Source organism: Schistocerca serialis, chromosome 5 (genome assembly GCF_023864345.2).
Source record: "Schistocerca serialis cubense isolate TAMUIC-IGC-003099 chromosome 5, iqSchSeri2.2, whole genome shotgun sequence".
Lineage (NCBI taxonomy): Eukaryota > Metazoa > Arthropoda > Insecta > Orthoptera > Acrididae > Schistocerca > Schistocerca serialis.
Genome location: NC_064642.1, coordinates 257886030 through 257900856, shown reverse-complemented (window position 1 = coordinate 257900856; position 14827 = coordinate 257886030). Strand labels below are relative to the sequence as shown.

Sequence of the window (14827 nt, the reverse complement as noted above, 5' to 3'; positions counted from 1 at the left end):
ATGATTGTGGTTCGATGAACCCTCTGCCAAGCACTTAAATGTGAATTGCAGAGTAATCATGTAGATGTAGATGTAGATACCCATCCTCACACAACCTTACAGCCTTAGCCACCAAGAGGTTCTTGGACTGATTTGTTTGGGATGTTTAGAACAACATCCCCTTCCATACCCCCCCCCCCCCCCCTTTTATTACCCTGACTTGGCACCTTCGAAATATCGTCTTCTCACCTCCTTGAAGGAATGGAATTAAATTTTCAACCAACAAGCAGGTACAGAAAGGTTCTCAAGTGGGGAAGGAGATGGTGGGAGAGTTCTTCAAGGGGAGCGTGAAGAAGCTTGTGCCACTGCTCACCACGTGCATTGAACGGGACAGTGATTATGTGGAAAAATAGTCAACATGTGGATCAACAATATCCTGTAGGTTTTTTTTTCAAATACACTTTTTCTAAGAAAACATCAAAATCTAGCACACTTTGTTTCTGAACATGCCTCTTAGCAAAATCTTGCCGAACGAAAGGCAAAAATAGTCTACCTGATGTCCTAGCCATACAAAGAGAATTTGGAGGGTGCACTTTGACTAACAACAAACATGCGTATTACTCTCAGGATAGTTTGCAGTGTACTTACTGTAGCTTCCTGTTATACAGTTGCCTCTGTTTTGCTCATAGTTCTTTTGTCTTAATGAAGTATGGCACACTGGCTATAAAAGTTTCAATGAGCACTCACATTCAAATGGGGCAGGGCTCAATTCCTATTCAACTACCATAATTTAGGCCTTCTGTGATTCTTGTGATTCACGTGAGATGATACCAGAATTGTTAATTTGACATTAACATTGAGATACTGCTAAAACACTAATCATCACAATATTGATGACTGTATCCTACCTTCCTTTTGTTTTTGTGATGACCAGGAAATAACACGTAATGGAACAAATGGAGTGTGATCTCTTCTGTTTATATACAAAGTTTATTATGAAAACAAAGAACCCCGTGCCTAGACTGAAGGCAAAAGATGATTTGCTCTTTGTTTAGTGTGGTGTATTATTTTGTTGGACGTACATCACTGACCTTTGCAAATCATATTCATCTTCATCCATCAATATCTGTTCATCCACAAATAACAATGTCCACAGCGCAATGCCTCACATTTGGTGGATTTGTCATCATCCACTCCAGAACTACTTGGTTCATAAAATTATAAATAACAATGGGAAAGATCTTGACCACTTTCATTATTTTGACATTGTACTATTTGCCTCCAGAGCAAATGAAATTCACCATTCAGTGGAAGAATGTCACAAAGCAAGCTTGCAAGCAAGCATAAAAATCAACTACAAAAAGACAAGCGTGTTCTATGACCAACAGATTGAATGAGTACTGTTCATATTAACAACGAAGTCACATAATAAATTCAGAAGTTTTTGTATTTAGTCACCTGAAGAGAATGATAGGATGGACAGTAAAAATAAAAGAAAACAAGAGAAAAAATGAGCTGTAATGCTTCTGGTAAAATAAACAGTAAGCTTACAGTGTGTCTGAAATAGAAAATGTACAATCAATGTGTACTGGTAGATCTCATATTCTGTAGTGAAATATGGACTTTTAATGAAACAACCGAAACCGAAGGTCACTCAGCAAACTGTGGAGAAATTTGTGTTAGCAATTATTAGGAGAGGCAGGGAAACATAAACTGATCAGGGAGCAGATGGAAGTGGGAGACTTAATTATGAACACAACAAAAACAAAGTAGAGGTTGGTAAGAAACATAGCCAGATAGAGTCTGCACAAAATAGAGTGGCCAATAGACACGCAGTCAGCAGGATATGCTAGGGAGAGCAGTAGTGGTGGGGGTTGATTGCTTTAAAACGAGGAGGGGGCGGAGGGACCAAACTGCTCGGTCATCAGTCCCTCGTTCCAATTAAAATAATTCCACAAGGGTGGGAGTAAAATAATCGAGACATACAAAGCACAGCTAGAAGAAAGAAGAAAACCACAAGAATGACAGGAGGCCAACAAACATTAAAATAGACGAAATCAGACAAGAAAAACACAGAGAGACACAAGAAACATGTAGAAGAGATAAAAACAAGAGAGCAGATTACCATGGCTGGCTGACCATGAGAATAAAAAGGAGAAGCCAGTCATTCTGCAACACATTAAAACCTCCACCCTAAAAGCAACAGGGTGGAGAACACAGAGGGAGAAAGGACACATTCTAAAACTTAAATTGAATGATGAAACCCATCCTCACAAATAAAATGTAAAACTAAAGCTGCTGTTGAAGCATAGTTACCCAACACCGATGGTAGGGTGCTGGGAAAGTTAAAAGTTCGCCGCAGAGTGGCTAAAAGTGGGCAGTCCAGCAAGAGGTGGACAACCATCACTTGTGAGCCACAGCAATAAAGAGGTGGGTCCTTGGGACGCAGGACATAACCATGCATTAGCCATGTATGGCCAATGCAGAGCCCTGATTCCCTGCGAGAGGACTGCGTGGAAGACTTCTGCACGTTCGTAGTCTGTTCAATGACACGCAGTTTGTTGTGTGTACCATTATGCCATTCCATCTCCCAAAGCCAAAAAACCATGCGGCATAAGACAGAACGTAGGTCAGTTTCGGAGATACCCATATCCAGAAGCGGTCTCTGCGTAGCCTGTTTGGCCAACCTGTTGACAAGTTTGTTGCCTGGGATTCCAACGTAAACTGGGGTCCACACAAACACCACTGAATGATGGGACCGTTCCAGGGCATAGATGGACTCCTGGATAGACGCTACCATAGGATGGCGAGGGTAGCACTGGTCTATAGTTTATAGGCTACTCAAGGAGTCAGTATACAGGAGAAATGACTCACCAGCGCATGAGTGGTTGTGCTCAAGAGCACGAGATATAGCCACCAGCTCTGCAGTGAAAACACTGCAGCCACCTGGCAAGAAGTGCTGTTCAATATGTCCTCCATGAATATATGCAAAGCCTATGTGACCCTAAGCCATTGAGCTGTTGGTGTAAACCACTTCATGGCCCCAGTACAGGTCGAGAATCGAGAGGAAGTGATAGTGGACAACAGGTGGGTTAATGGAGTCCTTCAGGCCATGCGAAAGGCATGGCCCCAGTACACGTCAAGAATCGAGAGGAAGTGATAGTGGACAACAGGTGGGTTAATGGAGTCCTTAAGGCCATGCGAAAGGTCCAGAAGAATCTGCAACCTAGGTGTACACTATGGAGGTGTACGTGAATGGACCTCAAGGAGAGGTGGTAACGGGAAGGACACCAGTTCAGACAGAAGGGACCAGATGTGAACTGCAATTGTAAGCCCTAACCTGGGCCACTGATGCAGGAGATGAACCATCGTGGTTGGGAAAAGGAGACAGTAATACGGATGTGCAGGAGAACTATGAACATCTGCAACATAACTGGCGAGCAGTTGTGCACGCCTAACCTTCAATGGAGGGACTCTGGCCTCCACCAGGACGCTGGTCACTGTCTTGTTCTAAAAGCTCCTGTCGCTGGTCAAATGCCACAGTGGTGCACTGGGTCGAGTAAACGCATTTCTGAGGGCGCCGCAGAACCATAAACCAGACTCCCATAGTCAAGGCAGGAGTCAACAAGGGCTCCGTAGAGCTGCAGCAGCGTAGACCAATCTGAACACTAGTTGGTGTTGCTCAGGCAGCGGAGAGCACTGAGGTGATGCAGCACTGCCACTTAAGCTGATCAAGGTGGGGTATCCAAGTCAATCAGGCATCGAAAACCACTCCTACGAAACGATGTATCTCCACTGCAGTGAGTTGATCATCATTAGGGTAAAGTTCTGGTTCTGGATGAACAGTGCGACGCCTACAGAAATGCATGACACAAGACTTGGCGGCTGAAAACTGAAAGCCGTGGGCTAGAGCCCATGACTGTGCTTTGTGAATGGCTCCCTGTAAGCGCCGCTCAGCAACGCCAGTACTGGAGGAGAAATATGAAATGCTGAAGTCATCCGCATACAGAGAAGGGGAGAGGGAAGGTCCTACAGCTGCTGCTAGGCTGTTAATGGTCACTAAAAATAGAGATACACTCAATACGGAGTCCTTCAGAATGCCATTCTCCTGAATACTGTGGGAACTATGGGAGGCACCAACTTGAACACGAAAAGTACGGAGCGACAGGAAGTTTTGGATAAAAGTTGGGAGCGGGCCACGGAGACCCCACTCATACAATGTGGCAAGGATATGATGTTGCCAGATTGTGTCGTATGCTTTACATAAGTCAAAAAAGATGGCAGCCAGGTGTTGGCGTCTGGAAAAGGTTGGTCCAATGGCAGACACGAGGAACACAAGATTATCAGTGGTAGAGCGAACCTGGCGGAAGCATCCCTGACATGGAGCCAGTAGGCCACATAACTCCAGGACCCAACCCAATCGTCGACACACCATACGTTCCACCAGCTTACAAGGAAAGTTGGTGAGGCTGATGGGCCATTAGCTATCCACATCAAGCGGGTTTTGACTGGGTTTGAGCACCAGAATGATTGTGCTCTCCCGCCATTGCAATGGAAAGATGACATCCGGTTGAAGATGACAAGAAGATGTCGCTTGTAGTCAGACGAGAGATGTTTAATCATCTGACTTTGGATCTGATCTGGCCTGAGAGCTGTGTCGGGGCAATGTGCAAGGGCACTGAGGAGCTCCCACTCTGTAAATGGGACGTTATAGGGTACACTGTGGCGTGTAGTGAACGAGAGGGCTTTCCTTTCCATTCGCCGTTTGAGGGTGTGAATGGCTGGAGGGTAACTCTGATGCAGAGGCTCCAGCATAGTGCTCAGCAAAGTGATCTGCAATAGCGTTAGCATCGGTAGATAACACGTCATTGATGTTAATGCCAGGGACACCTGTTGTGATCTGGTACCCAAAAAGATGTATGATCTTCGTCCAGACTTGGGAAGGTGACGTATGGCACCAAATGGTCGACACGTACCTCTCCCAACGCTCCTGTTCCTGTAATTTTATAAGCTGGTGAACATGGGCACAGTGCAGCTTAAAGACTATTAGATGCTCTACGGAAGGGCACTGTTTATGTTGCCGTAGAGCTCGCCGATGCTCTTTAATTGCCTCAGTGAGTTCCGGCGCCCACCAAGGGATTGTCTTTCGTTAGGGGCACCCTAAAAAAAAGAGGGATCGCATGTTCCGCCGCAGAAACGATCGTTCTAGTGACCTGCTCAACGACAATATCGATGGCACCATGTGGGAGAGATTCAACGGTGACAGCAGAGGTGAAGGCTTCCCAGTCTGCCTTGTTTAAAGGCCATCTGCATAGGCGTCCATGGGCACGATGCCGGGGAAGTGACAGGAAGATGGGGAAGTGGTCGTCATGTGCTCTCCAGTGGATAGATGGGAGAAGGTCAGGACTGCAAACCGAGAGATCAATGGCCGAATGTGTGCCATGTGCCACACTGAAGTGTGTGGGGGCATCTGTATTTAAGAGGCATCGGTCGACTTGTGACAGTAAATTTTTGACCTCCCTGCCTCGGCCAATAAGCATGGTGCCGCCCCACAAGGGGTTATGTGCGTTAAAATCTCCCAAAAGTAGGAAAGGTTTAGGGAGTTGATCAATCAGTGCAGCCAATACATTCATGGGTAGTGCACCATCTGGAGGAAGATATACACTGTAAACAGTTATTTCCTGTGTCGTTCTTATCCTAACAGCCATAGCTTTACGAGGGTGTGAAGGGGCACAGGTTCACTACATACTCAGTTCATGACATAGATGCAAACTCCACCTGACACTCTATTATAGTCACTACGGTTCCTGTAATATCCCTTATAGCCACAGAGGGCAGGGGTCTGCATTGCCGGAAACCAGGTTTCCTGGAGGGCAATGCAGAAAGCACATGTAAAGCTTAATAGTTACCGTAGCTCAGCCAGGTGGTGGAAAAAACCGCCGCAATTCCACCGGAGGATTATGTGATCGTATGAATGGGAAGGCATGAAACACTCAATGAGGCAGTCTACACCTCAGGGACACCTGCAGCCACCAGATGAGTAGCCTACTTGTGCAATCGACATCCATTGTGTCTGAGGTCCAGCGAGATCTAGGTCCTCAGTGGACGCCAGCATCACCATCTCATTCTCAGACACAGAACTTGTAGGTAGTGGTGGTGTAGGTGTCACTGCAGTGCCTTGGTTCTTGGGGGTCTTTTTCTTTTTAGATTTCTCTCACTGCTCCTTAGGTTTGTCCGGTTTGGAAGGCTTCACTTATTCAGTCTCAGGGACTTAGGAGGACTGTGGAGCCCTACAACCAGCTACCTGTGGTTGCTTCAGCCACTGGCAGGTGTCCGTTTTGCCACCGGTAGGAATCTGGGAAGGGAGTGACCCAAGGGACCCCTTCCTAGCGAGAGGAGCCAAAGAAGATGTACGCTTCCCTGGCTGAGAAGTGGGGACTGATGTCCTCGATGGTTGGAGTGGGGGGGGGGGGGGGGGTTGATCTCTAAGTAGGTGGTGCAGGAGCAACAGGGAGGAAGCTCCCCCCACCCCACCCCCCAGACCCCACCATCAAAGGGGCAGGTGGAGTCTGACGGCTGTGAGAGCCAATTGTACGCGGTGGAATGGAAGGTGCTAGAAACGTTGTCATAGTGGCAGTGCAAGTGGCAATCATATGCACAGGATGTATCCTTTTATATTTTCTCTTAGCCTCAGTGTAGGTCAGTCGCTCCAGGGTCTTGTATTCCATGATTATCCTCTCTTTCTGTAAAATCCTGCAGTCTGGTGAGCAAGGTAAATGATGCTCTCTACAGTTGACGCAGATGGGAGGTGGTGCACATGGAGTATTGGGATGTGATGGACATCCACAATCTCGACTTGTGATGCTGGAAGTACAATGAGAAAACATATGACCAAACTTCCAGCACTTAAAGCACCACATCAGGGAAAGGATATATGGCTCGACATAACAGCAGTAGACCATCACCTTGACCTTCTTGGGTAATGTGTCACACTCAAAGACCAAGATGAAGGCACCAGTGGCAACCTGATTATCCCTCAGACCCCGATGGACGTGCCGGACTAAATGAACACCTTGCCACTCTAAATTGGCGTGCAGCTCATTGTCAGACTGCAAAAGAAGGTCTCTGTGGAATGTAATACCCTGGACCATATTTAGGCTCTTATGGGGCGTGATGGTAACAGAAACATCGCCCAACTTTTCACAAGCAAGTAATGCCTGTGACTGGGTAGAGGAGGCTGTTTTTATCAAGACTGACCCATAGCGCATTTTGGACAAGCCCTCCACCTCCCCAAACTTGTCCTCTAAATGCTCCACAAAACACTGAGGCTTCATTAAGATGAAATATTTCCCATCAACTCTCATACATGCGAGATACAGGGGCAAATAAGCTGCACTGCCATCCTTAGCCTGGCATTCCTCCGATAGTGTGGCCAGGGAGGGGAACTATTTGGGGTCATACTTCTTTGCACTGAAGTAGGGCCTCGATCGCTTAGAGACTGCTGGTGGTGAACCACCAGCAAAAGATGTTGTACTACGCTTCATGGCATGTCATCTGCCCTGATGCCACCCTCTCTGACTAGGGGCCCTCCCCACGGGCACCACCCAGCCACAGCAAAGGCCACCTGGCAGGATGGCCATTGCTGGGAGTTCTGATGCCCCAGGGTGACTGGCATCTACTCCTTGGCATAAGTGGGGAGTTAATGGCGCAGCCATCAGCAGAGTGATCCCTGTGTAGTCAGGGGGCTACAACCAACAGGATATGTGGTGGCCCCACCACAATGGACTGGCTAACGTGCTGGATATGAGGTGCAAACGAGTCCATTACCATTGTCAGTGCAGAAAACAATACTGCGCAGTGGATAGAGGAAAACACACCCAGGAGGGTGACCTCACACAACAGCTAGAGAATGAGCGTAAGTGCAGATCCATGTCAACGAAGGATGCGAAAGGTCTCAGTGCATGATGGACACGATGCACCATGTAAGGTGCCCTTCCCCAATTGGCAAGCTCTTCTGAAAAATTTTGAAGAATGGAGATCAAACCTTACAGGGGACCATCAAATAAAGGCCGAAATGTGTGAGACTCCTTTTAGTTGCCTCTTACGACATGTTGGGATACCTCAGGCCTGTTCTAACTCCCAGACCCCCAGGGGTGAGTGGTGGGGGTTATGGGCAGATTCTGTAAGAGAAATTCTGAGCACTGGAGAGGATGTGCTGTTCTAAATTGAAGCTCACATTTTTGGTAAATATTAAGTGGAGTTAGTGATAGGCCAACTTAGGTTTATGGTAAACCGAGTTGAAAGTTTTCATAAAGGGAGTTAAACTAAGTTGGGATGAAAAAACCGAGATAACATTGAATGCCCTCTCTCTAGTCATGACCGTGATAGATACTAAATAGGGTGCAATTTTAAGTCTTTCGGCTTGAAATTTTGAAGATAAACTTGTGAAAATGTTCAGTTGACATGCCTTAATGAAGACATAGGCATTTGATTCAGATAGACTTGGGTTCAGTTGGTGCTATAGAGGCAGTGAGCTCTGAACTAGTATGAAACAAACCACATCTCAGCACTGCCAGTCATGCAATATGTTCAACTCAGGTTAGTAACAATCCAACCCAAGCTAGCGCGCTTCATAAACAGAGCTGACCCTAAGCTCATTCAAACTGAGTTGGCAGGGAAATAAACTTTGTAGAAAAATTCTTCTGGTGATCAAACTCAAAACAGAAAACAGTTTGTTTACTGCCTGAAATCCAAACGTCTGATGTCAAAGCAGTATGTTCCATCTATTACAATTCATTTCTTACAAGCTATACACTCAATATTATTATAAACCTTCTAACATTTCAGTCTTTTTTTATCTTCCTTGAGGGCACTTCATAATCAGTGATTTTGTAGCCAAATGCTCTGCCATGAGCACAAATATCTATTGCACTATAACCCAAAAATTTAAGTGATTCTAGTGATGTCCCTTTCCACAATGAATGTAAACTCTATATATAAACCGCATTGTCCTGACTGAGTCTTTCACTCACAGACTCATCATCGTCCAGACTAAACCACCAAGGATATTTGCCAAGGGTGTTGATCTTACACAGTAGGCATCATCTAAGGAGAGATTTTTTGAAATTCAACCTGTAGGGGGATGAGTTAGGAGATGAAAGGTCTTTTGAAAACATGTTGCTGTTAAGGCAATTTTGAAGCTATCTTACACAGTAGGCATCATCTAAGGAGAGATTTTTTGAAATTCAACCTGTAGGGGGATGAGTTAGGAGATGAAAGGTCTTTTGAAAACATGTTGCTGTTAAGGCAATTTTGAAGCTAGACCTACGAAAATCAGCATTTGGTTTCTCGTTCAGAAATAAAGAAATATGTGTTGTGGCATTATTTTTAAATTTAGTGCTTATGGGGGCAAAATAGTGGGTTAAAATTTTTTTTTAAATAAATCAATTTTAAAGAACTACTAAAGCATTTTTAATGCTAGAATATGAAAACTGGTATTTGACTTCTCAGCTGGAAATAAAAAAGTACTTGTTTCAGTGTTTTCGGAAAACAATGTTTTACAAAATATTTCATTATGAAAGCATTATTAAAGTTAAATTTGGCTTCGTCATTAGAAATAAAAGATACATCTTTCACTGTTTTTGGAAACTGGACCCCTATGGGAGTGAAATAGAGGATGTAAGTTTTTATAGAAATATTTAGTTATGCAAGCATTTTTGAAGATAAACCTACGAAAATTTGTATTTGGGTTCTTTGTTAGATATAAAAGATACACATTTCATTGTTTTTTAATTCTAAACCCCTTAGGGCGTGAAATGGGGGGGGGGGGGGGCGGAGGGTTAAATGTTTCATGAAAAATTTCATTCTGAATGCATTTTTATTGCTTTATCTTTGACAATTGGCACTTGGTTTCCCAGTTAGAAATGAAAAAATGTGTGTTTCACTGTTCTTGTAAACTTAACAGCTAAAGTGGTGGAATAGGGCCAGACAGGTTCACTGACTCATCATCCCCCAGCCCAAACCACTATGGGTAAGAGCTTGAAATCTGTAGATGATGTGGATCTTATACTGTAGCCATCGATTAAGAAGGGGTTATTCAAAATTACTATCCTAAGGGGGTGAAATACAGGATAAAAGCCTTTTTGTAAGTATGCTCCTATTAAGGCAATTTTGAAGCTAGAACTACGTAAGTTGGTGTATGGTTTCCCTGTCAGAAATTTAAAAAAAAAAAAAAAAAAAATGTGTTCCACCATATTTGGAAATTCAACCACTGAGGGGTAGGGGACGAAAATTTTAAAGAAAATATTTCATTGTATTAAAAATTTTTTAAAGATAAATTTACAAAAACTGGTATTTTACTTTTTGGTTAGATATAAAGAAACGTGTTGCAGGATGAAGTTTCTATTGACATACCACCACAAGAGCACAAAAAGTATGGTGTTAAGTCAACAACAGTTAACAATTTTTTTTTTTTTACTTTTTTAAGATGAGCATGAAGGACATCATCCTCTGCTAACACACATTATGGAAAATGCATTGGTATTACTAAGATTAATGAATGCCACACTACAGTCAGAAATTAGAATACACTTATGAGCTACTTTGAGTTTTTCGTAAGATTTGGACAGCAATTGGATGACCATAACCCCCTTGAAAATAACACTTATCAAACGCTTCACTAATTTCTACCAACCGAATAATAACAGAATTCAGCACTTTTGTAGGTCACAGTGAGTGACTTCTCGTTTTGTAGCCACAGATTCAATTCAGTTCAATTCAGGTTCAGTTAGCATGACAGAGGTATACTTCAACCTTGCGCAAAACTGTCATCAGCAGCAGCAGCCACCACAGACTGCATGAACACAACTCGAGTTAGCAACAGTCTAACTCGGGTTGACCTGAAATCCCTTTAACCAGAGATAACTCGGTTTGGTAATTCAAGTTGAGCCAACTCTAAGTGGAGCCCCTCCACTTCCACACTTGCATGGTGACTGTTCAGAAAGATCTGTCACCTCTGCATTGGTTAGTATCTAACAGGAATTCTGCTGAAAATGCAGCAATTTATGTCCACTTGGCTTGTTAACCATTAGTCACTTTCAGAGAAGTGCTACAAGTGGCAAATTTTGAGAAAAACCTACACATTTCTCTTGCTGCCATGTTAAAATTTGTTTCTTTTGCCATTTTACGAAATGTCACCTCAGTAACATGATGTGTGGATACAACTGCAAGAGAATTCTGAAACAATGGTTTATTAAGTTTATTAAGTGAGGAGCTCAGGAAAAATATGGTCAGTAGCTTATGAAAAAACACATACTTGGAACAAAATAAACATGTAATGTCTTCATTTATATTGTTCCCAAATCCATAGCATTTCTCATTTCACCAGCTATTGATAGCCCTAAAAAATTAAATCCTTTCATTAAAAAAGTCTATAGTTAGTGGAATACTGTGGGAGATAATGAAGTTTTGGATAATAAATATATGGTAAAATACTTTCCTCTTTGCTAGCTATCATTTGCTAAAATCTCTTTGTAATATCTCACATCATTTATGAAATATGAGGAACGCTGTGGAATTTCTCTTTGGTTTTATCACTGGCAAGAATGATCGCAAATGAGTGTGCAATGTCAGATTAATTTTCTCGAGATTGGGAACAGATTGAGATCTCCACCCAAGTCTAAAGAAAAAATTTGATGTGTTAGCTAAATTCATATACAGCAAGATATTCTGTAATAGGGACCCTATTTTTCAATGCTAACTTTTTCGAATTTCTTGCACTGTCTTACTTCCATGTTAATAACACAATGACTATGACCTTTGACGAGATGGTGGTCACATATTCATGAACCTGACATATAAAGTTATAAGCACCTCAAAAAAGGTTTTTTTTACCAAATAATTTCTGTAAAATCATTTAAGAAATATTGTAAAGCGTGCACCTCGATTCTGTCATCCCTGACCAGCTGAAAGGTGGCATACACTATTGGTCTCTCCTTCTGAACAAATAAATGAACTCGCCCAGTGCTTTGGACAAAAACTCATCACTGTGCATCAGCCACTGTATCCTGTGCACACTCTAATGGATGGTAAATAGACAAATAAAGTTTCTTCCTGGATTCCCAGACATAAAAAAGACCAAAATGTTGATCTAATGCAAACAGAGTATTGGAAAACATGCAACAGCAACATGGATTTATATATTGGTAGACAGACAACACCCTTCTTTGAATTCCCTTATTAGCTTTTATGGTTTCTATGTATTTTCCATAGTCTAATTTAATTTTGATATGTGTTGACTAGTATAATCCTTATACTGCACTGACTCAATTATTTAGAACTTGATAATTTTTAGCTAACTGCTATAGGTAATGTCTTCAATAATATGACTTTTAAAGTAGTAATAACAGCAATCACTTTTCTTTCCTCTGTTAATCAACTATAATTTGGGGTGTAAACACAAATAGCCCTTATATGAGAATGCAGACTTTCTTGGCGAATCTTGATGGTAAAATCTTCTCATGTTGACAGTAGAGTTAATGCGTCATTCTTGCCATCTTCAGGTGAAGACTGAAGCCTGAAGATGGCAAGTAAGAAACTTGCTGAAACCTTGCCGGAGAACGACGCATTGACTTGACTGTCAACCCGAGAGGATTTTATCATGAATAGCCCTTCTTAAATCAGGTACTGATCTCTAAGTATTTATTCCCTTTTATATGTAAAGCTAATGACTACTTTAATATACTGTTCCAGTTAGAAACATAAGATTTAAATGAATAGGATATCAGTGTCGTCCTGACAGGATGTGTGCTTGCAGATACATCGCATTGCGCCGACATGCTGGATGATGGGCCTGGGGATTCCAATGCACTACACACTGCTCGGCGCCGCATTGCAGAGCTTGTGGCCACATGGACAGTGGCAGCCATCAAACATGTACATGGAAAAGCACCCTCAACAAGAGCTACAACCATACATGAACTACTTCTGCAAACTTAATTTCTCCCATGTTGGATTCTACCTGTTTTGTACTGCAGCAAAAGATTCAATTTTGCTTGCATTATTTACATTTGAGTTACTTTGACATTTGGAATTTTAACAGTGGTGAGTGAAGAGAATAATTCCAACAACTGAATACAAATCTGCTGCATACGTAACCAACCAAAGGAACTATTAGTTTTCTCTGGTTGTTTCTTCACATCCACAGCAACAAACAAAAAATTGTGTGTCAAGAAACATTAATTAATGCCATGAGAGGGTATAAACACTTGTCATTTCACTCAAGTTTGTGAATTTGAAACTTAAGTGGAGTTTACATATAGGTTTTCACTTATTCCATTAAATTACATCTGATAGTTTTTAACATGAAGAAATAAGGAATAGAATTCAGCATCCCATTCAAGTGAGGTCATTGGAGATGGAGCAAATATTAGGACTGTATGGAGATTATACAGCAACTTGGTCATGGCCTGTTTGAGGGAACGATGACATTTCTCCCAAGAACTTTAGAAAAACAATAGGAAACTTGAATCTGGTGTGCCAGAGTGGACGCTGAAACTAGCTCCTCCCGAAATGTGAATTCAGTGCCTTAACTACTGAGCTGCTTAGCTCAGTAATCACATTTTAATCAATGTAGAACTATAATTATCATGTATGCTACTTATACAGTGCCAACATGAATGGCATAGGATGATGGAAAGAGCACTGTGTGACAAATAACTTTTACCAAGGAACATAAATTATATTCTAGAGTGAAACTTTCATTCTTCAGTGGAGGCAACTTTTCAGCAGACTAAAACTGAGAGCCAAACCACAACATGAGAACAAATTGCTACTTTCCATCAAAAACACTACACTGTTCAGCCATCCCAACAAGCTTTACAGTCCAGACAAAGCTTCAGCTTACCAGTACATTTCTCCTACTTTTTAAAACTCCACAAAAGTTTTTTTTATAGAAAACTTTAGAGTTCCAATCTGGCACACAGTTTTAATTACATATTTCAGTCTAAAGTGAAAGATTCTTTGTGAAACAACCCTTGATAGTGCTTAGGCCACGCATGACCAATTCATCAAGATTTTTCCACACAAGCAACATAAATTTTGTGCTCCATCCTTTCTATTTTTCCACATCAGTGATATATTATTTGGTGCACCCCCCCCCCCCCCCACCCCCCCCCCCACACACACACACACACACCTACATTTCCCCCTCTCCCTTATGCATTAGTTGCCATTACCCGGGCTCTTGGTAAAATATTTAAAAATAAATCTAAATCCAGCGAGTGGGGAAATGGGTTGTTTTCACTACTAATTATGATACACATGCGTACAAATTCTGAATTCAGGGCATGTCTGGTGTCCCTCTCAGCTTGGCGCCCTAAGCAGCCATTTCTGTCAGTTGGGCATCAAACTGGCCCTGAAGATATGACTTTCTCCTTGGCTTGCTAATTCAGAAAGGTGTGCAGACAAATTTCTTCAGACATTGGAAAAGTACAGGTATTACCAGACAGAAGCTCTGAGTCGAATCATGCAGTATATTTGAATGGCTCAGTCAGTAACAGCCTAAGCTGTCTGAGAGCAGTTAGTGTCTCTGTACATGGTGGTTTCACTGTCTGTTTTTGAGATAATAACTGTGAGAATTTTATAGTCTAACTAATGCAGCAAGTGGAACAGAATTTCACACCCACCGATAAAGTATTGAATTCTGCAAATAAACACTCAGTAGGATGACATACTTTTAATAATGTATATGAGAAACAAATATCCTCTAATAACTTTAAGACCAGAGGAAAATGAAAGTCAAAGAAATGAACTTAGACTTCCAGTCATTCATCGCAAGAAAATATTTACA

The 14827-nt window shown here is 42.3% G+C and overlaps 1 protein-coding gene across 1 annotated transcript in view; it reads left to right on the top strand.

Moving 5' to 3' along the window:
* LOC126481882 (thymus-specific serine protease-like) overlaps positions 1-14118 on the top strand; it is a 141268-nt gene extending 127150 nt beyond the window's left edge. Inside the window, exon 8 of the mRNA XM_050105841.1 lies at positions 12794-14118. Within this exon, the coding sequence (XP_049961798.1) occupies positions 12794-12975 (182 nt within the window). The 3' untranslated portion in view covers positions 12976-14118. The remainder of the gene's footprint in view (positions 1-12793) is intronic.
* Positions 14119-14827: the final 709 nt, after the last annotated feature.